General features: G+C 35.9%; 1 protein-coding gene across 1 annotated transcript; it reads left to right on the forward strand.

Moving 5' to 3' along the window:
* Positions 1-18,932: 18,932 nt before the first annotated feature.
* LOC308267937 (olfactory receptor 10A5) lies at positions 18,933-19,892 on the forward strand (the record flags this gene model as incomplete). The annotated part of the gene is made up of 1 exon (XM_080702891.1): positions 18,933-19,892. The coding sequence occupies one exon, from the start codon at positions 18,933-18,935 to the stop codon at positions 19,890-19,892; it is 960 nt and encodes a 319-aa protein (XP_080559017.1).
* Positions 19,893-27,885: the final 7,993 nt, after the last annotated feature.

The raw sequence follows: 27,885 nt of genomic DNA on the forward strand, positions 1-27,885 counted from the left end.
ACTGAAAGACACAATACGTGTAAGTAAAATATATGACAATCATACAAAAAAGAGAGAGTGATTGTCAACTTGGATTTTAAAATGTGACCCACACACAAAAAAAAAATGTGACCCAATCAATTGCTTTTTTATTTTTTTTTTTTTCAGTTCTGGGGATTGAACTCAGAGGCATTCCATCTCTGAGCTACACCCCACCCAGCCCTATTTTTTATTCTTTATTTTGAAACAGGGTCTCACTAAGCTGTGGAGGGCCTCACTAAGTAACTGAGACAGGCTGAAAACATGCAATCCTCCTGTCTCAGAGCTTCCCAAACACTGAGATTACAAGTGCCTGCCACTGCACTCAGCAAGCAATCATTTTCTAAATTGCATTATTTCATTTAATACTCATAATTATAGCATTAAAAGGGAGTGTTATCACATATTATAGATGAGTATTTTATGCCATGATAGTCAGTAACTTGATCAAGTTCACCAAATAAATGGTTGAAATAAATTATGAATTATACTCCTATTCAAGACTCCCTAAATCAGATTTTATGTTGATATTTCCACTTAGAAGTTATAAAGAGTTGGGGAGGGTTTCTGCTACTCAAAAGTGACATCTGAACCAGAGTTACAAATTTGGGAAGCAACAGATTTGTAAAGTAGCACTTTAAAAACACTATATAGAATATATTTAACATATTTTGAATTATTGAAGAAATAATTCATATTTCAAGGAAAAAAAACTTCAACAATAGCATTTCCTGATGATAAGAATATTGCTTTTTTTTTTTTTTTGCGGCACTGGGGATGGAACCCAGGAGCATTCTGCCTCTGAGCTACACCCCCAGCCCTATTTTTTTTTTTTTTTTTTTTTTTTAGTATTCTTTATTTTGAAACAGGGTCTCACTGAGTTGTAAAGGGCCTAAGTAGCTGAGGCTGTCTGAGAACTGTGATACTCTGGTCTTAGCCTCCAGAATGCTGGGATTGTAAGCGTACGCCACAACTCCTGGCTAGAACATTGCTTTCAAGAGCCCAACCTTAATTATTCTCAATCTGTTTTGAGTTTTTACTTCTTTGGTAAAAATTTGTGTTATTTCAGCTTTGTTCAAAGCTTCTATCCCAATACATGGCCTGAATCAGTTACTTATAGAAAGAGGAGTTGTTAAGAAGGATAGATCTTCAAATCATGCATATTAGAAAAAAGTTATTAAAACTGTGTATTGCATTATATTCAGATGTTTTATAAAATAAAATATCAAAAACTCATATGTATTTTCAGAAAAGTAAAAAGATTAGCCGGGTGTGGTGGCACACACTTGGGTGGCACACACTTGTGATCCCAGCCCTTGGGAGGCTGAGACAGGAGGATTGCACAAGTTCGAAGCCAGCCTCAGCTACTTAGTGAGGCTCTCAGCAACTTAGTGGGACCCTGTTTCCAAACAAAAAAGAGAAGTAGAAAGATTAATCTTGAATTATTATAACTTTCATTCAGATTAAGTTGCTAAAAGTTGTCAAGTCTACAGCCCATTAGTGCCAGGGCAGTGGGGGAGGTTGCAGACAAGCCAAATAAAGTGTCAGAAACAGCCTGCTAGATATATGATGTACCGAGAAAAGCTAACAAGAGACAGCAACTACCCTAAGAAGCGTTCAGTTGTGACAGGCTGACACCACCTCTAACCCTCACGGTCTCTACCAAGCAGTGCCTCTTCTCTCTCATGGCATTTTTCTCCCATTGCAGCCAGCTGGATGAATGACACATATCCTTTCTACCGTGTCCTGAGTTCCATGCCCATCCAAACTCAGACAGAGGTTTTATATTAGGCTGCTGCAGAAGCAGTGACATCATCAGCATTAGCTTGCTTAGTTTGCTTGTATGATCAGCATCCCAAGGAGTCTTGGTGTACATGCAAAAAATAGCTGTCTATAGATAACACTAACTTTTCCTAGTTCCGACTGTACATAAGAGAAATTCAGTGTCCAGAATTCTGGCCCAGGCTTGCTCTCATTGTTTTTTTATCTTGGCTAGGTTTTTGGAAACAGAAATTGGGCATTCAAGAACATGGTGCTTTACTGTCCTCCTTTTCTTAGGGACAATACAGTATCATTTGCTTATATTATATCCTAAGAAAAGCATTGCAACTTTTATTGACATTGATAAAATAACAGGTGCATTTTTTCTGTTTTTTTAATGTGTGTGTGTGTGTGTGTGTGTGTGTGTGTGTGTGTGTGTGTGTGTGTTACTGGGGATTGAATCCAAGGGCATTCTACCTCTGAGCTACACTCCCAGCCCTTTTGGTTTTTTGGGGTTTTTTTGTGTGTATGTGATACTGGAGATGGAATCCAGGGGCATTCTACCTCTGTGCTACATCCTCAGCCCTATTTTTTATTCTTTCTTTTAAAGCAGGGTCTCAACTGAATTGCATAGAGCCTCACTAAGTAGTAGCTAAGGCTAGCTGCGAACCAGAATCCTCCTGGCTCAGCCTCTGGAATGCTGGGATTACAAGCGTGCACCACCACGCCCAACCAGCTCATTTCTCATCTCTTGAGAAATCTCATACTGATTTTCATTATGTTTGTGCTAATGCCACCAACAGTGTGTAAGAGTTTTTTCTCAGAATTGTTTTCTTTGAGAAAAATATTTGAGTAAAAAAGATAACTTCTGTATATAAGAAAAAGAAAAATTTGTCACCCTAAATGTCCTTTCCTTTAGGCTTTCATCTTCTGGGGAATGCTATTCTGCTGAGATGTTCTTCACATCTTTAAAGGAGAAAGCTATTTAGGGTGCCATTTTTCTGCATAAATCCTTTTTGATGATGTATTAAAAATAAACTATTGTGGAGTTTACTTCAAAGGGGTCACTGTTGATATTGTCTGAATATCTATTGTCAAAGTGGCCTGAAAAATCTAATTTCAAAGTTTTTCTAATATTCAAGTGCAATTTAAGTGAAATTGTTCTGGTTGCTAAGTCATCAAACGTCTGTGTTTTTTTAGTCATGTCTTATTTATTTACTCTATTGTCCATTCAATTGTTATTTTTGAATGTTTTATAACCTTGCTAGTGGCTGTGAATGAATTTAATTTTGAAGAGTCAATCCAGGTTTGTTTATCCAAAATGTTTGAAACCAGAAATGTTGAATTTAGTTTTTTTCATACTTTGGAATATTTACATATAGATAATAAGATATTTGGGTGTAGGGCCCCAGTATAAACACAAAATGCACTTATATTTCATGTATTCCTTGTACATATAGCTTGAAAACAATTTTGTACAATGACCATGGTAAATGACCTGGTAAATGAGGTTTAATGAGTTTTTTGTGTTTTTGGTACTGGGGGCATTCTACCTTTTAGCTACACCTCTAACCCTATTTTTCATTCTTAATTTTGAAACGGGTCTCACTAAGTTGTGAAGGGCATAAGTAGCTGAGGCTGGCGGAAAACCTACAATCTTCCTGTCTCAGCCTCCCAAGTACTGGGATTATGTGTGTGCCACCACATTCATCTGGGATTGTTCTTTTTTTATTTGTGGCATTATGCCAGCACTCAAGATATTTGCTATTTGGAGCATTTTGAATTTGGGATTTTCAGATTAAAGGTACTCAGTCTCCAGAGGGAAATTTTTATTTTTTTTTGTAAAAGAAAACTCATTTATATCATAGCCAATGGTTCTAAGGTGATTATATCTATAAATCTGTAAAATCTGACTATACTATATAAATTTCTGCATAAAAATCTTTTTTAATATTAATATTATTAAGCTGAATAAAAACAAACCATATTTGCATTCAACTTTTTAGGCTATTCTTTTTTATTGGTGCATTGTTGTCATACATCTTAATGGAGTTCAAGATTGTAGAGGCATACATGCACACATCACTCAGTTCACCTTATTTATTTATTTATTTATTTATTTATTTATTTTGCCATACTGGGGAGGAATACGGGGGCATTCTACCTCTGAGATACACCCTCATCCCTATTTTTTTATTCTTTATTTTGAAACAGTGTCTCACTGAGTTACAAAGGGCCTCACTAAGTAGCTGAGGCTATCTGAAAACCACATCTGGTCTCAGCCTCCCAGATGCTGGGATTACAAGCATGTGCCACCATGCCCAGCAAGAACTACTTTATTTTTTTATAGGATTGTTATTCTTCCCTTTGAGACATTTATGTGCATAAGAAAATCTGCCACCTATAATTATGACTACAATAATGGTCACTAGAGACAAGTAAAGGAGAAAGGGAAAAAAGAAACAAATTAAGAGAGACTTTCAGGGTCTGGGAAGGACTCTGGAGAAAAAGAGTAGGAAGAAGATGTTCTATAACAGAAGAAGAAGAAGAAGAAGAAGAAGAAGAAGAAGAAGAAGAAGAAGAAGAAGAAGAAGAAGAAGAAGAAGAAGAAGAAGAAGAAGAAGAAGAAGGAGGAGAAGAAGAAGAAGGAGAAGAAGAAGAAGAAGGAGAAGAAGAAGAAGGAGAAGAAGAAGAAGAAGGAGAAGAGGAAGAAGAAGAGGAAGAAGAAGAAGAAGAAGAAGAAGAAGAAGAAGAAGAAGAAGAAGAAGAAGAAGAAGAAGAAGAAGAAGAAGAAGAAGAAAAACAATCTTGAAATCAGCAAAAGTATAAATGGCCATGTACAAGGGATCATCAATATCATTAAAATATGATTTTTATCAAAACCGTAGACAGCTGAAGGCATTTGCATTACATATTCAAAGTGCTGAAAGAAAAATGCTATCAACCAAGACTTCTTTATACTGCAAGAGTATCCTTTAAAAGTAGAAAAATTAAGACATTTCTAGATGAACCAAAGATGGGATAATTTGTTGCTAGCAGAACTTCAACACAAAAAATACTAAATGAAGTCTTGTAGATTGGGATGAAAGACTACTAGACAATTACTCCTCAAATTCACATGAAGAAGCCAGGCTTCATTATGCTGCCTGTAATCCAAGGACTTGGGAAGATGAGACAGGAAGATCAGAGGTTTCGTTTGCAGTAATTAAATAAGACCCTGTTTCAAAAATTAAAAGTAAAGGGGTATGGTTGTGGCTTAGTAGAGTATCTTTGGGTTCAATCCCCAGAACTGTAAAACAAATAAATTAATTAAATTAAGTGAAGAGTACCAGTTAATTCATATAAAACAGTGCCAACATAACTTTATTCATGCTTTTTTCTTTTGAAGAGAGAATTATATAAGTAATAATTATAAATATGCATAGATTATTATATGATCTATAAAGATATTATTTGTTTGATAAATGTAGTAGTAGTAGAGAGGTAGTGGATCTCAGAGGAGTAAAATTTTGTATACTTTTTGTATACTATTAAAAGTGTCTATTTATCTGAATTAAATTGTTAAAATGTTCATTGTAGCCACTACTTTAACCATTAACATAATAAAAGTCAGTGAGTTGATGGGAAGGATGAACAATTTAATAATGATAATAATAATATAATTCAATAATAATACTTTCTTAATAAAAAATTGACTTACATTAAATAATAAAATTAAAGACTTACTTTTAATAATAAAATTGAAGAACAAACTAAACACAAAGTGAACATAAAATGAAATAATAAATATTTCTATAAAATAATGAAAGGTTACAGTAAAAATTAGAAAATAATACGTAGAGAAAAATCAGTATAATCAAAAGCTGGATTTTGTAAGATGAAGTAAGATTGATTCTAACATAATTAAATGGAAGTAAGAAGTTCAAGTGTGCAATTGAATAGGTCAGTGAGCATAGATAATGATAATGTATTATATATTTCAAAAACCTACAAGAAAAGATTTCAAATGTTTTTACTACAAAGAAGTGAAAAAAATGTTTGAGGAGATAAATATGTTTACAGTGATTTAAACACTATATAATGTATACATATATCAAAACATCTCACACCCATGAATGTTGACAATTCTTATGCTTTTACATATTTTGCATTTTTAAATAATGGAAAAAGGTCGGTTCTTTGGGAAAGATAAGTAAAATTGACAAAGAATTAGGTTTTCACTATAAAGTATCAACTCTATTTTGGAAGATTTGCCCTCACAGAAATGTAGAGAATGGTTGGCAAGGAAAAACAGCCACTGCAATGGGGTCAGGGGTCAAGCAAAAGGTTCCTACCACTGTTGATGAACCATAAATTCAGATCAACACACACACACACACACACACACACACACACACACACACACACACCTCTAATCGCTTCATCTCTATCACAACAAGTCAGCAGAATAAGCATTAAGTAGAGCTGATAACTCAGAGGAAATCCTCTGCTGTAGCCAGCATGGACTTGAGCTTCATAAGTGGCTCCTTGACAAGATGAGACATTAGGAAGGTCTGGCCAGCTGCCGGGGCCATTAGTTCCTCCCCAGGTCTGATCCTGTCTATTCACCCAAGCTTTCCCTCCAGGCCTCAGGATAGGCCACTGGGAGCCTCAGGCAACTGTGCTCCCTCTACAGCAGAGGGTCTCATTAACAACTTTTTAATGAAGTCACAGGCAGTGAATGTTCATTAATAAATTGGTTAGTCTGCAGCCCCAGGGGAGGAGGAGACTGAGGACAGAAGGCAGTGAAAACAGAGCTCAGCCCAAGTGTAGTGCATTGGAGGGAGACAGAATGAACTCTTCTTAGCAAGACTCCTAGGCTTTACTGTTATGTCTCCAGGGTTTCTTCTGGCTCCCAGATACTTGATTCTGGAGGAGACCTGGAGGGACCAGGGCCTTGGAGGGAGAAAGTGTTAACAGAGACAAATGGCAGGCTTTTGCTGGCTCTGGTCTAGAGTCTGGAGAGAATCATTTGTTCTTCAGGGCTGTTGTTGTTGCTGTTTTGATAACTGTGTAAGGGGAATACTGCTACGTGTCATCTTGCCTTTCATAACCATGAATTTCCTTGTTTTTCCCCCTACATAGCCAAGTGCAGATTCTTTGTGCTATGTTTCAAGTCTTTTCAAACTATACTTGTTCTAGGAGTCACTGTACTCCTCTCTTCCACGTGTTCTATTTCTTAGCTATCCTAATCGTTCCCAGCATCTCAACAAATCACTGCCATGGAGATGAAGCTTGGGCACTGACTTCCACCTGACCAGGATTAGAGCTGGAGCGAACCCTGGAATTGCTCTTCCTACCTCCAGTCATGCAGCAGATTTACACACATACCCTGCAGTCTATCCTCCATAGCCTTCCTAGAGTTCTTCCTCAACACACCCATGACAATCTATTATTATCTTGCTTAAAACCCCTATGATTCACCTTCATCTAAGAACAAAACTAGAATGCTCTTAGCATGTCATATAAACTCCCTTCTTGTTAAATTCTAGATTACCTTTTTAATTTTAATTCTTGCTATTCATTTGCCCTTTCAACTCTAGTTATACTAAACTATTTTCTTTCCCCCTTATATGTTTTTAGTATCTCCAAAAGTAGTCATTTTTATTCTCCTTAACAACTTAAGAGTTAAATGCCTGGGTTCTAATTCTGTATCTGCTACTTACACAAACTCATACAATTCCTCTAAATTTATATACTTCCATTTCCTAATTTGTAACTGAAATATAATATGGTATGATAGTAAAAGTGTATAATGTATAAATTACATATGTAATAATATATAATAAAATAATAATGTAAGCCAAACAATTTCACAGGTTGAACTTGGTTATCCTTTCTGTACTTTAGTATTTCTTGCAAGTCAAACTGGGAATTCAGAATTCAGTTATGTAGAATTCTCTAGGATTTTTGCAGCAACTGTAAAATAAAAAGGCATCATGTAAGCTCCACCTCCTTTAGGAAGCAGAAAATTACTTATCAATAACTTTTGATAAGCAAATATTAGTTAAATATTTTAAACAAAGTTTTAAAGTAACATCACAATTTATAAAATATGATACTTGCTTCAAAAGGATAAGCAACTTGTTTAACAGACACAAGTGTTAGAACTAGTATTTTAATATAGGTCTAAATCCAAACTATCATGTACTTTAAAGTACTGCAAATGTCTTCTCTAAAAGATAGAGGTAGAAGCTAGAAATGAGTTAGAACGAAAACAGAATAAAGCTTAACATGGAAATTAAAAGACCCCTTTTGAAACACATAAAAATAATTTGAGATGAACTTAAATGGAAATGATCTGATTTTATGTGAGCCATTTTTAGGGAGGGTAATTAAAAATACTTATAAAGTGACTTCTATTCTCTCAATTAAAAGGTCATTTGACACAGAAAGACTAGAAACTTTAATGAAGCATTTATAACTTTACACAAGTTTCTTGTCTAAAATTCCTCTCTCTCGTCATACTTTTTCTCCTCATACTAAGTTAGCGTGTACTTATTTTTCAAGATTCCATTGTGATTTTATTCTCTGAAATATTAATTCTTCTAGAATGTCTAATTTTCCTAGAAAAAGCTGAGATCATTTACCTTTGTCACACATAGTATATTGGGCTTAGGTAAAACTATTTAAGATACAAATTACAAAATACAATTTAGTTGTATTTTATGTGCATATTTATCAACTGACTCTAAGGAAATTCCCTCCTTTCCTTTATATTCATATCCCTGTACCTGGCATTCAAATTATACTTAATATATGTTTAAATGAATTGTTAATTACCAACTCATTATCACTAGCAGTGATCTTTCACCCAAAAGTTTCTATATACAACTTCCCCTAAGACATTTCTGCTTGATCAGTGAGGTATCTACCTAACAGTGTTCCAAGACAAAATGTATGAAATAAATCCTAGGAAAGATGCCATACTCTCCCTAATAGTCTCCATAATAAGAGGGACAAGAAGTACAGAAGATATGCTTAAAATTCATAAGCAATATCCTATAAAAAATGTCCCTTGGCTTGTAATTGTTTTTCTCAAAAGTCTCCCCAAATTTCAACTGAAAAACTCACCAGAAATGTTACCTCAAATGCCATTTTTACCACTTTACTGATAAGCATATGCCATTTGTAAAAGTATTTATTTACGTACACTGAAATAAACAACTCAACCAAAAGTGGTAAACACTTGCTAGGTCCCTAAGTTGTAAATAGTGTGTGTAATTGTGAAATGTATGAGGGCACTTTGAATATAACGAGTAAGCCATTAGTGATGTAACCATGTATGAATTATTGTAAAGGTCCAAATCTTTCAGAATATGGATCAAGACTTTTTCATCAGGAGTGTGCTCCTCTATTTAGCTGAGGTTAACATACAGACTATAAGGTCACTCTAAATATCAATGTCGAATGCCAGGCGTGGTGGCACACGTTTGTCATCCCCGCACTTGGGAGGAGGAGACAGGAGGATCACGCAGGTTCGAAGCCAGCCGCGTTGGCATGAGACCCTGTTTCCAAATAAAAAGTATAAAATAGGTCTGGGAGTGTAGCTTGGAGCTAGAAGGGCTTCCAGGAACCCAGTACCACCAAGAGAGAGAGAGAGAGAGAGAGAGAGAGAGAGAGAGAGAGAGAGAGAGAGAGAGACCCTGTTTCGAAATAAAAAATATATATTAAAAAATAGGTCTGGGAGTGTAGCCCGGAGCTAGAAGGGCTTCCAGGAACCCAGTACCACCAAAAAGAGAGAGAGAGAGAGAGAGAGAGAGAGAGAGAGAGAGAGAGAGAGAGAGAGACACTGTTTCCAAATAAAAATATATATTAAAAAAATAGGTCTGGGAGTGTAGCCTGGAGGTAGAAGGGCTTCCAGGAACCCCAGTACCACTAAATAAATAAATAAATAAATAAATAAATAAATAAATAAATAAAATCAGTGTCAATCACCAAGCCAAACATGAGAAGAGGGAGGGAGAGAGAATGGGGTAGGATTGGGGTAACAGCTAACTGGGTGATGTGTGCAAATCTGTCTCCACCATCATGTATCCCATTAAATTAGGACTATGATGCATCAATTAAAAAAATGTAAAAAACCAGAAAATTGAATAGAAATTAACTAGGTAAAAATTAGAAGGAAAAACATTGAGACTTGCAAAAGACCTAAGGCAGGAATGAATTGGTGCATTTGAGGTAAAGAAAGAAGCCAGCCTGACCAAAAATAAAAAATAAAAAATAAAAACTTAGTATAATTACAGAAAAGGTGTTGGTGGGAATGATGGTCATCCTATAGTTGACTGACATGCTCCTTCCTCTCCTTGATGACAACTTTAGGTCCCAAATCAAATAGTATCATGATAGAATTTGATCATATATGACATTTGCCAGGGCTTGACATGTCTACACTTTACCTCATTTCTTTCTCATAGCAGATATTAGGACATGGAGTAATTTTAATATCCTCCTCTAGGTCCAAAAGCAAAATATACTCAGGGAAGAACCAGAATAAAAACCAAATTAAATAAGTAGACATGAGGCAATCAGATACAGAATAATATTCAACCAAAACATTTCCCCTCAATGCTGACCTCTTTGCTTCCCCACTATCCTGCAGCAAAGGTAACTGTTAAGAATTTTCTCCATATCCTTCCAGAATAATTCTATTGATATATTTTACATGTGTATATACATACATGTGTGTAATAAGGTATAATGTTCTCCACTTTAGTTATTATTTTTTAATATTTTTATACCTTACATTTTTACATAATAATTTATGTGGGAGTTTATTCCATGCTGAAATGTTATTTTCATAGTTACTTGGTATTTCAATTGAAAATCTATAATTTTTAATCAGTCCTCTATTGATGAAATTAGGATAATTTTGTCTTAAAAATTGTGCTATAGTAAAAAAAAATCATGATCTTTTCTGTCTCTAAAATTGTATAACTCTTAAAACCTGCATCACTTTCAACTTGTTTTGCTCACTACCTATTTCAAAATCCAAGAGCCACACCTAGGAGGCTGAAAATAGGAAGATCATAGGTAACAGACCAGCCTCAGCAACTTAGCAATACCTTGTTTTAAAATAAAAAATAAAAATGGCTGGGGGTATACCTCAGAGGTAGAAACAGCTTGGGTTTGATCCCAAGTATAAAATAAATAAATAAATAAATAAATAAATAAATAAATAAATAAATTCCAAAAACCTCAACTCATTTTATCAGCCTTGGACAAGAAATCATGCTTTATTTATGCATCTTTTTTTTTTAACAGTACTAGGGATTGAGCCCAGGGGTATTCCATCTCTGAACTACATTGCCAGCCTTATTTTATTTTTATTCTATATTTTGAAACAGGGTCTCACTAAGTTGCAGAGAGCCTCACTAAGTAGCTGAGGCTGGCCTCAAACCCGTGATCCTACTGTCTCAGCTTCCCAAGTAGTGGGATTACATGCGTGCACCACCACTCCTGTCTACTTATGCATCTTTCTTAATGACTTACCTGAGACTGGCCCAAATAAAAATCTCATATTAAAGGAGTCCTCTTTTGAATCTTTCATCAGTTTCTAATTTTTCCCCTCTTGGATTTTTTTTACAAACTATAAAGTCTTTTGTTTATAAACTATTTAGTTATATATTTAATGATGTATTTGTTCAATGCTTGGCCTTTCTCATTCAAATGTAAGATTTTCAAGCAAAGAGATTTTTTCTGCCTTGTTCATTTCTGTAAACCAGGGTTTAGATCAATGTCTGGTATGTAGTAAGCAATCATACATAATTGTTAAATAGATGAACAGTTATTTACTACATGATAGGTTATAGTAACATAATATTAATATGTATGTATCTTATATTAATATGAATACTAATATGCCCTATCTCATCACACCAACCATATAAAACAAGCCTAATTATCTTCACATAAGCAATATAGAATTTGAAACTCAGAGAGCTTAACAAATCACTAAAGAGCTGGGGTGTTTGTTTGTTTATTTGTTTGTTTTGGTACTGGGGGTGGAGCCCAGAGGCTTTCTATCTCTGGGCTATACTCCCAGACCTAATTTTTATATTTTATTTGGAAACAGGGTCTCACTAAGTTGCTGAGATCCTCACTAAGTAGCTGAGGCTGGCTTCGAACCTGCGCAATCCTTCTGTCTCAGCCTCCCAAGCGCAGGGATTACAAGTATGCACCACCATGCCCACGCCCAGCTCAAGAGCTTTTTTTTTTAAGTTAGTTACTTAAAATCCAAACTTTTGCAGCTTTCTCTACAGAAATCTACGTCTCTAAAGCATGGTTTTCCTTTCTTAAACTTTATCATTTTGCTATTTGACATTCCTTAGGGTCCCAAAGGACACTAAATTCAAAAAAGGTCAGGTCCCCATGCGGAAGGGAAGGAAGAGAATCTTAGGTGATCTTAGACACACTTGGGAAGAAATACAGGCTCCAGCCCAACTAGCCCAAAGGACAAAAGTGGCACAGCTGGGAATAATTCTCCCAAAGTTGAGACTGGGAGTATAGCCAACCCACACAGTGTGCTCACTCACAGCTGAGACAGAGGGCAGCAGTGACCTGGCTATAGCTGCAGTCATTAATGGCTCAGCCAGGGTGGGAAGCAAGACTTATCTGGCTCCTCCGCTGGCTTTTCTGAAATGGAGTTAGAGCTCATAGATTACTCAAGAGCAGGCATGAATCATGAAAGTAAGGCAGAGCTGATCAAGCAAGATGTCCCTATTGGACACAGGTAAGACTCTTCACCAAGGGTCAAATCAACCAGAGCCCCTTCTCCAGGTTCAATTACACAACTGGACAAAGATGGGCAGGTTTTGGTGGGACACCTAATTCCATTCCTGTGTCCACACTAGGAAGATCTCATTAGTTCTTCTCTTCTGAGCTATCAAGTTTCTTTGCCTATATCATAGGACATGAAATCTAAGGCCACAGAATAAAAAACATTATTAAGGATTTTTTTTTCCTGATTCTATCCTATAAAGCCATCTGAGTCAGGAAAATTTTAGTCCCTGGAAGTTTCCCAAAACATATACCTTCTTTAGGTCTTGATTTTTTCTTCTGGTTAACTCAGGGAAGACGTGCTTAAGTGAAGCATTCATGAGGCAGAGGACATTAAAGCATACAGCATCTGCAGGGGACTTCTACGGTTATAGAAGTATTCGAAGAATGGCCTTCTATTGCTACAACAGACACTCAAGTGATTGGCCAAAGGGTGCTCCTGGGGAAGTTCTGGAGAACCTGACAATGAGCTAAGAAGCTAAGGGCTAAGGAGCACCAGCTCTGCAGCACCTCCCACACTAGAGAGCATCCTCCACAGAAGTCTGCAGAAGTTCTAAGGGAGACCCAGCAGACCCTTTCATCTCTGCTTCCTTCTCCTTCCCAATGCTTCTCACCAGCACCACCCTACACATACACCATCATGAAATGGGCCTTCTAGTGAAAGTGGTTTTAGAAAAAGGATGTGGGTGGATATAGAATCCAATGGAAACTTCAGTAAATTGCACTTTACAAATTTATATATCTACTTTTATGCTTTTTATCTAAATATAGATATAACCTAGACAAGCATTGGACTAATTCCCATAATTAAAATAAGCAGTTTCTAATCTTTTTTTTTCTCTTTTTTCCCCCCTTAGTAGTAGGAATTAAACCCAGAGGCATTCCACCTCCAGGCTACCCCACCTTGGCCCTTTTATTTTTTATTTTGAAACAGGGCCTCTCAAATGTTTCTGAGGCTGGCCTCAAACCAGCAATCTTCCTGTCTCAGCCTCCTAAGTATTGGGATTATAGTTGTGCATCACATACCTGGCTTAGTTATTGATCTTAAGGAATTTACAGACTAAACTGGAAATTCAGATGTCAATGGATAATTAAGATGCAATGAAATAATCAGATATTTTTAAGAGCATACAAAAATAACCCACCTGGAAGCATCACAGGGAGATACATTTTAGTTTTGAAGATAAAAAATCAGCTAATAGGAGGTAGATGCAAAGGTAACATCACGAACAAAGGAACAGTCAAGGATCAGTGAATTACACCTCATGACCATATCTGACTAGCCTCTTCTTTTATATGGTCAATGAGCAAAAAATAACTTTTACATTTTTTCAATGATTTTTTTTTTGGTGGTACTGGGGTTCCTGGAAGCCCTTCTACCTCCAGGCTACACTCCCAGACCTAGTTTTACATTTTTATTTGGAAACAGGGTCTCCTAAGTCAGCGCGCGCGGCTGGCTTCGAACCTGCGCAATCCTCCTGTCTCTGCCTCCCAAGCACGGGGATTACAAGCGTGCGCCACCACGCCCAGCCAATATTTTTTAAAAGATCAAAAGAACATTGGTTCATGGTACCTGAAAATTATATAAAATTTAAATGATATTTCAATGCCTATAAAATATTATGGGAACTCAGTCATGCTCAATTGCCTAGGTGCTACATATATTTGTATACATGATTATTTATTTATACACCAGTATCATATACATTAGCGTTACATGTATTAGCTATTATGTATTTATTGATATGCATCTATACGCACACATATATGTATGTGTGTATACTTTTTAGGTAGAAACCAGCTATGACAGAAATCACATATTCCCTCAAGAACTAAACTATTTTATATTTAGTGGAAAAATTTTGTCAACTCCTAGTATAGAAGAATCATTAAAAGAAGTAATTTTATTAGGAATAGTAAGAAGCCCTCAACATTCCTGTAAGCTAAGTTATGTGAATGCCAATGAAACAAAAGATAAAACGTAAGAAATGAACTCTATTCACATTTTATGCCTTACTGAAAGCCCAGGGTTCCTTTCATTTTGTTTTTTCTGATTAAAGTTTTTGAGTACGCTGCCTTTTACTGCCCATGTAAGCAAGTTAACAAATTCATTACCTACCAAATTGCTTCACCACTTTTAGTACTATATCAGAAAATTGATATGAGAAAAAAATTGAAAAGTAAAACTCATAGCATAATTAAATTTAATATTTGGTAGATTTTACCAACATGTTGTCATAATTTTCATTTTTATGATTACTATTTTTCCATACCTGGCTTTAATTTTATATTTTTAAATGAATGTGTTTGCACTGAGCAGACTGTTTTGTAGCACAAAGCTTTCACTTACATAACTATATGGAATATCTCCCCGTGCTATAGCAGAGTTCTAAATTGATAAAGAATTCCAAAGCATGAATATACGACAGTTTTATTGAACAAAGTTAGATACTTATGCTCTTTTTGTTCTTTCTTTTTTGCTATTACATAAATAAAGCTGAGAGGGGAATCCTAATAAATAAAATTTATACTAAAACTAAATCTCAAGGTATAGATAAGCTATTTCTACATCAAAATATCTTTGGTATGTAACATGAAATGTATTTGTCATTTTGATCTGTAGTATTTATTTCCCTTGTAACACAACTGAATACTATGAACACTATGATTTTTAACACCATTTGTTGAAGGCTATACTTTCTGTGTTGTAAATTCTCGTGGTTTGTTTGTTTGTTGTTTGTTTGTCTTTGTATTGGCGATTGAACCCGGGGATATTCTGCCTCTAAGGTACACCTCAGTGCTTTTCATTTTTTTTAATTTTTGAAATAGAGTCTCACTAAGCTTCTGAGGGTCTCCCTAAGTTGCTGAGGCTGGCCTCAAAACTGTGATCCTCTTCCTGTCTCAGCCTCCCAAGACTGGTATATTCTTGACACCCTTGTTGACTGCATATACATGAGTATATTTTTATACAGTTTATTGCATATACATTAGTTTATTTCTGGGCTCTCTGTTAAGTTTCCTGGGTCCACATGGCTGTTTTTATTTCTTTTTTGCCTACTTTTTAAATTTTTAATGCTTGTAGATAGGAAGAAGAAAGAATAGAACTCCATAATTTTGTTGGATTTTGAAAGGGCTCCACAATCCTCACATTTTCAGGACCATTTCTCTCATTTACACTGTTAAGCTCAGAACTGAATACTGAATTGGTTGAATATATATATAATTATGATTTTATATACGTATATGTACATATGTTATACACATATATTCTATATTGTTATACATATATAGATATAAATATGGACTGCATTAGGAAAATTGTTTTACTTGTGAATTGTTAAAACTTTGTTGTTTTTGCTGGGCGTGGTGGTGCACGCTTGTAATCCCTGCACTTGGGAGGCTGTGACAGGAGGATTGTACAGGTTCGAAGCCAGCCTCAGCTACTTAGTGAGGCTCTCAGCAACTTAGTGAGACCCTGTTTCCAAATAAAATATAAAAAAGGTCTGGGAGTATAGCCTGGAGGTAGAAAGCCTCTGGGTTCCACCCCCAGTACCACACACACACACAAAAACTTTGTTGTTTTCTAGCATTCTTGGGGATTTATTTGCTTTTGTGTTATTTTTGTTTTTATTTTGTTTTGTTCATGTAGCCTAAAAAGTCATTCAGTTGTAACTTTGGGGTTTGCTTCTCGGGTTCATCTGTTTTATGTTTGGAAGTTTAAAGGAAATTTTATCTGCCCTCAAAATTAAAAAAAGAAAAAATATTAAGACATATTGATGTATGTCTATTTTCTTATATTCTGTTAATTCTAAGGAATACTTTTGGGAAGAATATTGTAAACTCAGTGATATTTTATTCCTCTCTCTCTCTCTCTCTCTCTCTCTCTCTCTCTCTCTCTCTCTTTCTCTCGTGTGTGTGTGTGTGTGTGTGTGTGTGTGTGTGTGTGTCTGGGGATTAAACCCAGGGGCAATCTACCTCTAAGCTACTGTACCCCTAGCCCTATTTTATTTAAATTGAAATAGGTTCTTGTTAAGTTGCTGAGGGTCCCACTAAGATTCTGAGCATCTCAAATCTGCGATCGTCCTGTCTCAGCCTCCCAAGTACTGAATTACAGGTGTGCTCCACCACACCCTGCCCTATACTTTTTTTTCCATCCCTATGCTTTAATCTGTTTTCTGGAATTCTCAGTAATTCATTTATTTTTGTTTCCTGAAGATTTTACTTCTGCCATTTTTAGCACTTTACAGCACCCCCCAAGAATGCACTTCTCAAACATTTCCTTATTTGGTTTCAGCATGCACTGAAAATGAGTTTCTTCTTCATAAATATTGCAATGTTTTGAATATATTTTAAAACCAAAAATATTTACTACTACATGGCTGGTTGCTGGACATCTTCTTTGACTTTTTTCTGTTGCTTAATAAGTTATTATTTAATTGATTTGTCTTAGATTACTAACATTTTCATTTTCATCTTTCTTAGTATTTATTATTTTCACTACATTTACATGATTGATTTCTTCATGGACCTTAAATTTATTATTTATTTATGTAGGTTGCTGAATGTTTAGCAAAATTGCAGAGGCTAGTCTCGAACCTGTAATCTATTGTTTCAGCCTTCCAAATACTGTAGGAACATTAACTATTTGTTACAGTTAATACACAGTTAATGTTTTTGCTTCCTATTTTCTATTTCCCAACTTATTCTCATTTTCTGCATCTTGTAGAGGAGCAGTATGGTCTGCCTACATAATGTTTCTTCTTTGGGAATATTCAAGTCTATACTTTCCTGCTTTCAGTAAAAATTTTTTCTACTATTGTGCTTTGATTTTGTTATTGTATCTTTATAATTATGTATAGAATCCCACTGTTATGCCTACCTCTTAGCAAACTTCTTTTAACCTCTGTTGCCTAGGAAGCATTTATAGACTACATTAGGTGTCCTTGTTCTTGTATGCTCCCCAAAATATGGTAAATTTATTGTATTATAATTGTCATTGTAAATATTGTAACCGATTATTTAAGTTATCTCCTTCATTAAATTGTAAACTTCAATACGCCACCAGTTATCATCTCACCAGTGCCTCTATAGAAACTTGATATATAATGAACTTTTTCATATTATTTAAGAAATTTTATATAGTCCAGATTAAGTATTTGTCCAAGAATGTTTTCTTTTGAAATTTCATTTTAATTTTATAAACTTTTCATAGGAACCTGAGTTTCCTTTCAGTGTGCCTTTTATTGAGACAGAAGTAGTTGAAGTCTCCTTGGATACATTCACTTACCGCTTAGTTGTATTAAATAATTCTTAGGACATTAAGTTTGAGAGCCGACAAATTATGCTAGTATTGACAATCAGTTGTCAATTTCAGCTTTGTTTTATTAAAGAAGAAATTCCTACTGATATTCCACATACCCTGAGGGACAGAAAGAATAAGTATTAGGTGACTTGAAGTAGTCTACAGTTCTTATATTGGAGTAGAGGGCACTGAATTAGCCACACATTGTAAGCATCATCTCCATGAATTCCTTCATCTCTTTTTCCTACTTAAATTACTTCAAAATAAAATATAGTAGAACTGCATTTTCTCCATTGCATAATCTGTCAAATTGCTTTGAAAGTATAGACTCTAAATGCATGCCCAAAGGTGTGAATTAATTTTAGCGCTAGATGAAGATAAAATCAATAAATCTGTGATGAAGGCAGGTACATAACTGGTATAAATGAAAAATTTGTAGCTTTACCATCTGATTTCACTCTTTTTTTCTAGGACTCTGCTCATTTATCTCCATTACTAAAGTATTATAAATGCAAAGAAAAAATTGGTTTGTATGTGAAATTGTTCTAGAAAATATGGTCATAAAGTAAAAATGAAGCCTGAGAAAAATAAGATTAGAGAAGGATAAGTTATTGCCCATATCAGAGTTAGGCCTGGGTATTCATTCTTGTGCCATTACTCTTTTTTGGGGGGAGGGATCTGGGGATGGAACCCAGGGGCATTTGACCTCTGAGCTACACCCCCTGCCCTATTTTTTATTCTTTATTTTGAAATCGGGTCTCACTGAGTTGCAGAGGGCCTCACTAAGTAGCTGAGGCTGTCCGTGAACCGTGATCCTCCATGTCTCAGCCTCCCAAATGCTGGGATTATAAACATGCGCCACCATACCCAGGCATATGCCATTATTCTTAAACACCACAATGCCCTTCCTCTTCCAGCAGATCCTGACCCTGACTCTTTCCCTGACACTAAGAAGGAAGCTGAAAATCAAATCCAGAATCTGATTCTTCTAATCCAAAATCTCTCCCCATGACCACACTGAGGATTCATGCCTATGGCCATGGCGCCAGGAAACTGGACAAGAGTAAATGAGTTTATCCTCATGAGCTTCTCTTCCCTGCCTTCTGAAATACAGTCGCTGCTCTTCCTGACATTTCTAACCATCTACCTGGTCACCCTGATAGGAAACAGCCTCATCATTCTAGTTACCTTGACTGACCCCATGCTGCACAGTCCCATGTACTTCTTCCTCAGAAACTTGTCCTGCTTAGAGATCGGCTTCAACCTAGTCATCATGCCCAAAATGCTGGGGACCCTCCTTTCTCAGGATACAGCCATTTCCTTCCTGGGCTGTGCTGCTCAGATGTATTTCTTCTTCTTCTTTGGAGTGGCCGAATGCTTCCTTCTGGCCACCATGGCGTATGATCGCTACGTAGCCATCTGCAGTCCCTTGCACTACCCTGTCCTCATGAACCAAAGGACATGTGCCAAACTGGCTGCTGCCTCCTGGTTTCCAGGACTTCCTGTAGCTACTGTGCAGACCACGTGGCTCTTCAGTTTTCCATTCTGTGCCACCAACAAGGTGAACCACTTCTTCTGTGACAGCCCACCTGTGCTGAAGCTGGTCTGTGCAGACACAGCACTCTTTGAGATCTATGCCATTGTAGGGACCATTCTGGTTGTCATGATTCCCTGCTTGCTGATCTTATGCTCCTACACTCGCATTGCTGCTGCCATCCTCAAGATCCCATCAGTGAAAGGCAAACATAAAGCCTTTTCCACCTGTTCCTCCCACCTTCTGGTTGTCTCTCTATTCTATGTATCTTCAAGCCTCACGTACTTTCGACCCAAATCAAATAATTCTCCTGAGAGCAAAAAATTATTGTCATTGTCCTACACTGTGGTGACTCCCATGTTGAACCCCATCATCTACAGCCTGAGAAATAACGAGGTGAAGAATGCCCTCAGCAGGACCTTCCACAGGGCTCTAGCCCTCAGAAGCCACATCCCATAGATATCCTCTCGCCCTCTTTATACCTCCATTTGAATGAAACGTAGCTATCAAAGTGGCTATTGGTAAGGTCAATGAAAAGAACACCTGTCATTACCATGTGCCAAATATCTCTGTCTTTCCACTGTAGACTAATTATTTTCTTCTTAGTACCATTTGTATTTTGACAATCCTGTGGCCAGTCTATTGCAAGTATTTACTTTGTTAATAGGCATAGACATGCAATGAACATAATATAAAACTGTTTATAGTATACTTGGAGGCACACATCAGGAAAGACATTAAACAGAATGAAAAGTCATCTTGGCCCTTTGTCTTGTTTTGTATTAGTCTGGCTCTACTCAGACCCAGAGGCATTCTACCTTCAAGCTATACCCCAACCCCTACTTTAATTTTTACTTCTGAAACAGGATCTTGCTAGGTTTGTGAAAGTTTCACTTTTGCTGAAACTGTCCTTGAAACTGTGATCCTCCTATCTCAGCCTCTTAAGTACCAGGATTACAAATGTGCACCACCACATCTGGCAATGCTGTTCTTAAATTTAGAATAGATAAAGGAAAGGCCATCACTAATCCCAATAGTTTTTTTGTGTTTATGCATATGGTACTAGGGATAGAATCCAGAGCATTCTATCTCTGAGCTACAACCTCAGCCTCTTTTTATTTTATTTTATTTTTCTTTTAAAACAGGATCTTGCTAGGTTGCTGAGAGTTTTGTTAGGTTGCTGAGGCTGTCCTCCTGTCTCAGTCTCCCAAGTCCCGGGATTACAGGCAGGTTCCATCATACCCAGTTTAACCTCAACAGTCTTGACTCCTTTCTCATGCTATTCTTCCCAGGTGAAATGAGTGCTCTCTCAATTCCACTTGCAAGTTCTTAAGCCTTGTCAAAATAATTTCAAAATTTTACAAACATAATTTTTACCATAGCTCTATTTTCTTCAAAGCTTGCCATAGAGCTTAGCTATCTCCAATATAGGTCTCTCTCTCTCTCTCTCTCTCTCTCTCTCTCTCTCTCTCTCTCTCTCTCTCTCTCTTTGCAGTACTGGGATGGAACCCAGGGGCATTCTACCCCTGAGGTACACCCCAACCCTATTTTTTATTCTTTGTTTTTGAAACAGGGTCTCACCTAAGATATAAATTGGTAAACTGAGGCCAGGCATGGTGGCACACGCTTATAGTCTCAGCATTCAGGAGGCTGAGACAGGAGGATTGCAGTTCTCAGACATCCTCAGCTACTACTTAGTGAGGCCTACAGCGAGACCCTGTTTCAAAATAAAGAATAAAAAATAGGGCTGAGGCTATAACTTGGGGATAGAATGCCCCTGGGTTCCATCCCCAGTACTGCAAAATTAATAAATAAATAAATAAATACATAAATAAATAAATTGGTAAACTAGAAAGTCTTACAGGATAATCAGGGCATCTAGAGACCCCATGCCGGTAAGAGTTCAAGTGACAAGAGGAGCAACATTTCATTTACAGAATATAATTTATGGTATTGTTGTCTTCAAATATGTAACTAACAGCAGAGAATATATATCTCTCAGCATTGTCTTCAAAGTTCAGGAATAGAACTTTAATGGAAAGAAAAAGTAGAGAACTATTTAAAATAAATAATTTCCTTGTAAGCACTCTTCTATGCCAAGCACCATGGAGGTCATCATTTTTGTTGATTTTCTCAGACCTGTAATAATTAGGATATGGATTTGGATAAACACTTACAATGGAAATACATGAAAAGTGGAACTCTCCATGCTCAGGTGCTAGAAAGCAAGATACCTGTTCTAATCAGGAATTGACCTCAACTCCCCTTTCCTCAGCATTCACAACTGTTTAACTTAAACTAGACCCATACTGAAATATGAAACAACCAGATTCACTTTATCATCTCCTTGAAATAAATGCTGAAGTTCCAACGTCCAGCACTACATTGCTTCAATATCCTATCTTTCTCCAGGCATAAGTACAAGGAACATAGACACAATTTTCTCTACCTTACCTCCCTTCTTTTTCCTTCCCAACATTCATCAACCGCTTCATACCTTATTTAAATTAATGCTGCCATAATCCCTTTAATAAGCTTTTTTTCTAATTTTCTAATTATTCTATTTCTAATTATTCTTATTATTCTAATTTTTCCCAGCCTTTTAAATTTTTTTTTATTTTGAAACAGGATCTCATTAAGTTGTTAAGGCTGGCCTTGAACTTGTGATCCCCCTGGCTCAGCCTTCCACATACTAGGACTACAGGTGTGCACTACTGCACTTGGCTCTTTTTATTCTTTTTGTTCTCAATTCTGAAACAGATTCAGAAAATCCAAAGGTCATACAGTCACCAAATAGAAGAAGTAGGAGTTGGAGATGTTATTGACATAAACTATAATTTTCTCCAGTAATATGTTGACTATGAGTTAATAATGCAATAAAGATCTTTCTAAAGCATACTTTCAAAAATTAAATGTGTAATGATATAACGGAATAAATAAATGTCATAACCAACTTCCAAGAATTATTGTAGAGGTTTTTCTTATAAAGTTATTCTGAGTGATGTCTCTGATATAATTATATAATGAAATTATTTCCATATCATTCTCATGACAATTTGGGGGAAAACTGAAATGTAAAAAGAAGAAAACGTAGCCGGGCATGGTGGCGCACGCTTGTAATCCCCGCGCTTGGGAGGCTGAGACAGGAGGATGGCACGGGTTCGAAGCCAGCCTCAGTTACTTAGTGAGGCTCTCAGCAACTTAGAGGGACCCTGTTTCCAAATAAAATATAAAAAAAAAATGGGTCTGGGAGTATAGCCCGGAGGTAGAAAGCCTCTGGGTTCCACCCCTAGTACCACCAAAAAAATAATTAATTAAAAAAAGAAGAAAACATGACCAAATTCTCATCATAAATGATAATACTTCACTGTACTAATGATGTTTGAGAGTGGCAGTCATACTGTGTGTGCTTTTTTTGCAGGGATGGGGTGATACTGGGGATTGAACTCAGAGGCATTCTACCTCTAAGTGATATCTCAACCTTATTTTGTTTTTTATTTTGAAACAAAGTCTCACTAAGTTGCTGAGACTGGCCTCAAACCTATGGTTCTCCTGTCTCCCAAATGCTGAGACTACAAGCATATGCTATCGTGCCTGGCCCGTGTGTACATTTTTATACATTTGCCTTTTCGGTGTTTGTTTCTTTGTTTGTTTGTTTGTTTGCTTGTTTGTTTTGGGTACTATGAATTGAACCCTGTGGCTTTCTACCTATGAGCTATACCTGCAGCCCTTTTTATTTTTCATTTTGAAACAGGGTCTCACTAAGTTGCTGAGGGTCTTGCTAAGCTGTGGAGGCTGTCCTTGAATCTGTAATTCTCCTGTTTTAGCCTCCAAAGTACTGAAATTACAGGTGTGCACCATTGTAAAAGTATAAAATCTGGCTCATTTTTATACTTTTTAAAATTTAACATCATAACCAGGGTTGCAAGATTGGACACCCAACAAGTTATTTAAGACATGAATGTTTTCTCATCCAAACATGGAAATAACCATGGTAACTTTCACCCAGAATTGTGACAATTAAGTTGGATAATTAATATTAAGTTCTTAACCCTAGTCATCAATTATATTTCATTTTATTGAAATTATTTTTAAGAGTAATATTTAATCATGTAACATTAAATGTGTAAAATATATGAATATATATGCATTATGATTTAATTTATATAATCTCCTATTTTCTATAACTAAATTCTATATTGGTGGAGAGTCCAATATAAATAATAATGTAACAAATGTACTTAAATGTTTTTATTGTATAAATTTCTATGTTGATATTAAATTTCATGAAATTGTCTGGGGTTTTATTTCTTATGCATATAGATTTACACATATGCAACCAAGCACTGTACTTTTGAGTATTTCCATGGATAAACATACACAACTTTTAATGACAAACCGGTTAATTCGTCAAGTAGACATAATGAAAAAAATGTATATTCATTTAATAAGCAAACTTCAAAATATAGAGGAAAACTGACAGAACTGGCAGGAAAAATAAATAAATCCTTAAGTACAGTGAGAAGTTTTTTTTTTTTTTTTTTGCAGTACTGAAGTTTGAACCCAGAGACATTCTGCCTCTGAGATACACCCCTAGACTTTTTTATTCTTTATTTTGAAACAGGGCCTCTCTAAGTAGCTGAGGCTGGCAGTGAACCTGTGATCATCCTGTCTCAGCTTCTCAAGTACTGGTATTACAAGCGTGTGCCACCAAGTCCAGCTAGTGGGAATATTTCTAAACTCATTTCTCATTAGTCAGTAGGACAAGTATAGGGAATATAAGTAAGCATGTAAAAGACTTGAGAAATGATAAGAATAAACTAGACCAGAATGGCACTAATAGAGGACTCCATGCAACAACATCCAGATCATATTTCTTTTTTGTATTTCAAGTATATATGGAACTGATCATTTAGTGTTTATATAGTCACCCTTCAATATCCTTAACTGGTTCCAGGAAGCCTTTAGAAATAACAAAATCTGCAGATGTTCAAATCCCCTATAAAAAGTGGTGCGATGCTTGGCGAGGTGGCGCACGCTTGTAATCCCTGCACTTGGGAGGCAGAGACAAGAGGATTGCGCAGATTCGAAGCTAGCCGCGCTGGTTTAAGAGACCCTGTTTCAAAATATAAAATAGGTCTGGGAGTGTAACCCAGAGGTAGAAGGGCTTCCAGAAACCCCAGTACCACACACACACACACACACACACACACACACACACACACACACACACAAAGTGGTACGATTTTGCATATAATTTACAAAGCCTCTAATTAATTTTAAATAATCTCTAGTTTTCTTTAATACCTAATGCTATGTAAATAGTTGCTATATTATATTGTTTAGGGAATAATGACAAGAAAAATAGTTTGTGTTCATTATAAGTATATTTTTCTGAGTATTTTCTATGATAATTGAATTCACAGATGAAGAATACAGAAATACATGTGGAAATAAAATAGATTTTGTATTTGAGCTTTGTAACCTATGACCATGCTAAGCTCACTTACTAATTATAATAGATCCTTTACATAGAATCTTCAGAATTTTCTAGATAAAGAATCATATTGTTCAAATATAGCTTTATGCTTCCTAATTGCTATGCATTTTCTATCTTACTGTACTGTGCATAATCATTATTATAATTTTGAATGGAAGTGGAACCATACACACTTACCTTATAATTCATTATAACAGATGCTAAATATTGGAGACACAATACCCTAAAGAGAAGTAACAATTTACTTTCTTTTTTAAATTCTTTTGTTTTGTGGTACTGGGTAATGAACCCAGGGGCATTCAAATTCCAGCCCTAATTTTTTTTTTTAAACAAGGTCTCATTAAGTTGCAAAGGGCCTCACTACATAGCTGAGGCTGTCCTCAATCCGTGATCTTCCTGACTCAGCCTCCCAAGTACTGGGATTACAAGAGTGTACCACCACACCCAGCTAACAATTTACTTTCTTTTAAGTCATGGTTATGTCTCATTTTCTATACCATTGTCAAAATATATTTTTATAAATCCTTGGATATTTTCCAGTATGGCAAGTAAAAATATTATCTATGTGAAACCATAATTTTACTTAATTTTCCTTCTTTTTAAGAATATTCATCTTATTTGCTCTATCTAAATCCTTGTGCACAATTCTATCACATGGTATATAGTTTTGTCAATGCTGCTTAACTAAAATATTTGTATAATAGAAGAATCAGATCTTTTGAAATAAGTTGGAAATATTTCTACTTTCTTGTCATTTCTCTCTTGACTTTGCTTATGATGATATTTCAGGTATACGTGTTAAACTTGAGACCAAAATTATTACTTCATTATTTCTATCAGTACTTATTTTATTTTTTAATATTTTAAGTCTTTGGTAGTCTTGAATTTATTTGATATGAAGTCTGAAATGGTGATTTTTTTCTGCAGGTGCATGCCCATTTGTCTCAATATCATTTATTGAATAATCTGTTCTTTTCCATACTACTTAGAAACATTAATATGCTCTTAAATATAATCAAAATATTCTTAAGAATGGTACATGAAATCTAAATACATTCTAAGTCCATTGTTTTGTCTAAGACATTCTAAGTTCAATGATTTTTAAAGTTTCCAAGAAATTAAACAATACTATGATTATTACTACATAAATACAAAAAAATAAACTACAACCTCACATGAATCTTCAAAACATGTTAAAACAATTGAAATTTTCCCAATTGGTTTACTCTAAGCTTTATTTATTTTTTATTAATTTTTTGCAATATCGGAGATGGAACCTAGGGTCATTCTACCTCCAAGGGTCTCACTGAGTTGCAATGGACCTCTCACTAAGTAGCTGAGGCTGTTGCGAACCCGGATCCTCCTGTCTCATCCTCCCAAATGCTGTGATTACAAGCATGTGACACGATGCCCAGCTGGTTTACTATAAGCTTTATAAACATAAGAAGGATAATTGCTCTACAGTTACTTGGAAAACTGGCTATGTGTATATACTAGGCAGTATTTAAATAAATGACATCCTGAAGAGAAAGCTGAAAGTTGAAAAAAAATTGCCATGAAAGGAAAAAAAGAAAGCCAAGACAAATAATAACAAAGGAATCTTTCGGAAGGTCTTTGGGTGATGATATTTACCTTAATTCTTCAAATAGTTTAAGAGGAAGAGAAATAGCACTACAGAATGAAGAAGATCAAAGAAATTCCAAGTGCAGAAGAATGTGGTATATTATATAAGTACAAGAAAATCTGTTTTTTTCTGAAATGTTTTGTTTTTTTGTTTTTTATTGAACATAAATAGTATACATTTAAACTATATTTGGTGCCCTCTCCCCCCGCCCCCGTTTTCCCTTCCCCCCTCCCACCAATGGTTGTCCAGGTTAACCATGTCTTATTCATAATTTTACACATGTTCAGGTGTAGACCCTCATTAATCAAGATCGGCCTTCCTCCTCTCCTATCTTTCCATTCAAACTTAGCTAGTATTTCCCCTCCAATATCTGGAGTCCCACTGGTATCCTTTGTGTTTCCTAGTTTGGGCATATTAGAGGAATCATATGTATCTTCTCCTTCTGTGCTTGGCTGATCTCACTTAACATAATGTTCTCTAGGGCTTTCCATCTTCTTGCAAATGATATAATTTTGTTCTTCTTTATGGCTGAATAAAATTCCATTGTGTGTATTTCCCAAAGTTTTGCTATCCATTCATCTGTTGATGGTGATCTGGGTTGGTTCCATATTTTGGCTATTACAAATTGTGCTGCTATGAACATAGGCATGCATATGTTGCTGTATTTCTCTGAATTCAACCCCTTTGGAAAGATACCCAGGAGTGGTAGAGCTGGATCATATGGTGGATCTATTCCCACCTTTCTTAGGAATCTCCACACAGATCTCCATAGTGATTGAACTAGTTTGCACTCCCACCAACAGTGCAAAAGAGTTCCTCTTTCCCCACATCCTCGCCAGCATTTGTTGTTGTTTGATTTCTTTATGCTTGCCACTCTGACTGGGGTTAGATGGAATCTCAGTGTAGTTTTGATTTGCATCTCCCTGATGGCCAGTGATGAAGAACATCTTTTCATGTATCTATTGGCCCTTTGTATCTCTTCTTTTGTGAAGTGTCTATTTAGTTCATTTGCCCATTTCTTGATTGGGTTGTTTGTTTTGCTAGTGTAGAGACTTTTGAGCTCTTTGTATATTCTGGATATTAGCCCCCTATCAGAATGGTGGCTGATAAAGATCCTTTCCCATTCTGTAGGCTTCCTTTTTAGGTTATTGATAGTTTCCTTTGATGAGAAAAAACTTTTTAGTTTGATGCTATCCCACTTGTTTATTCTTGCTTTAAATTTCTGAGCTTTGGAGGTTTTGTTGAGAAAGTTACTGCCTGTGCCAATATGTTATAGTGTTGAACCTATGCTCTCCTCTACTAACTTCACAGTCTCAGGTCTAATTTCT

This window comes from Muscardinus avellanarius (assembly GCF_963383645.1).
Source record: "Muscardinus avellanarius genome assembly, chromosome: 1".
NCBI classification, from domain to species: domain Eukaryota; kingdom Metazoa; phylum Chordata; class Mammalia; order Rodentia; family Gliridae; genus Muscardinus; species Muscardinus avellanarius.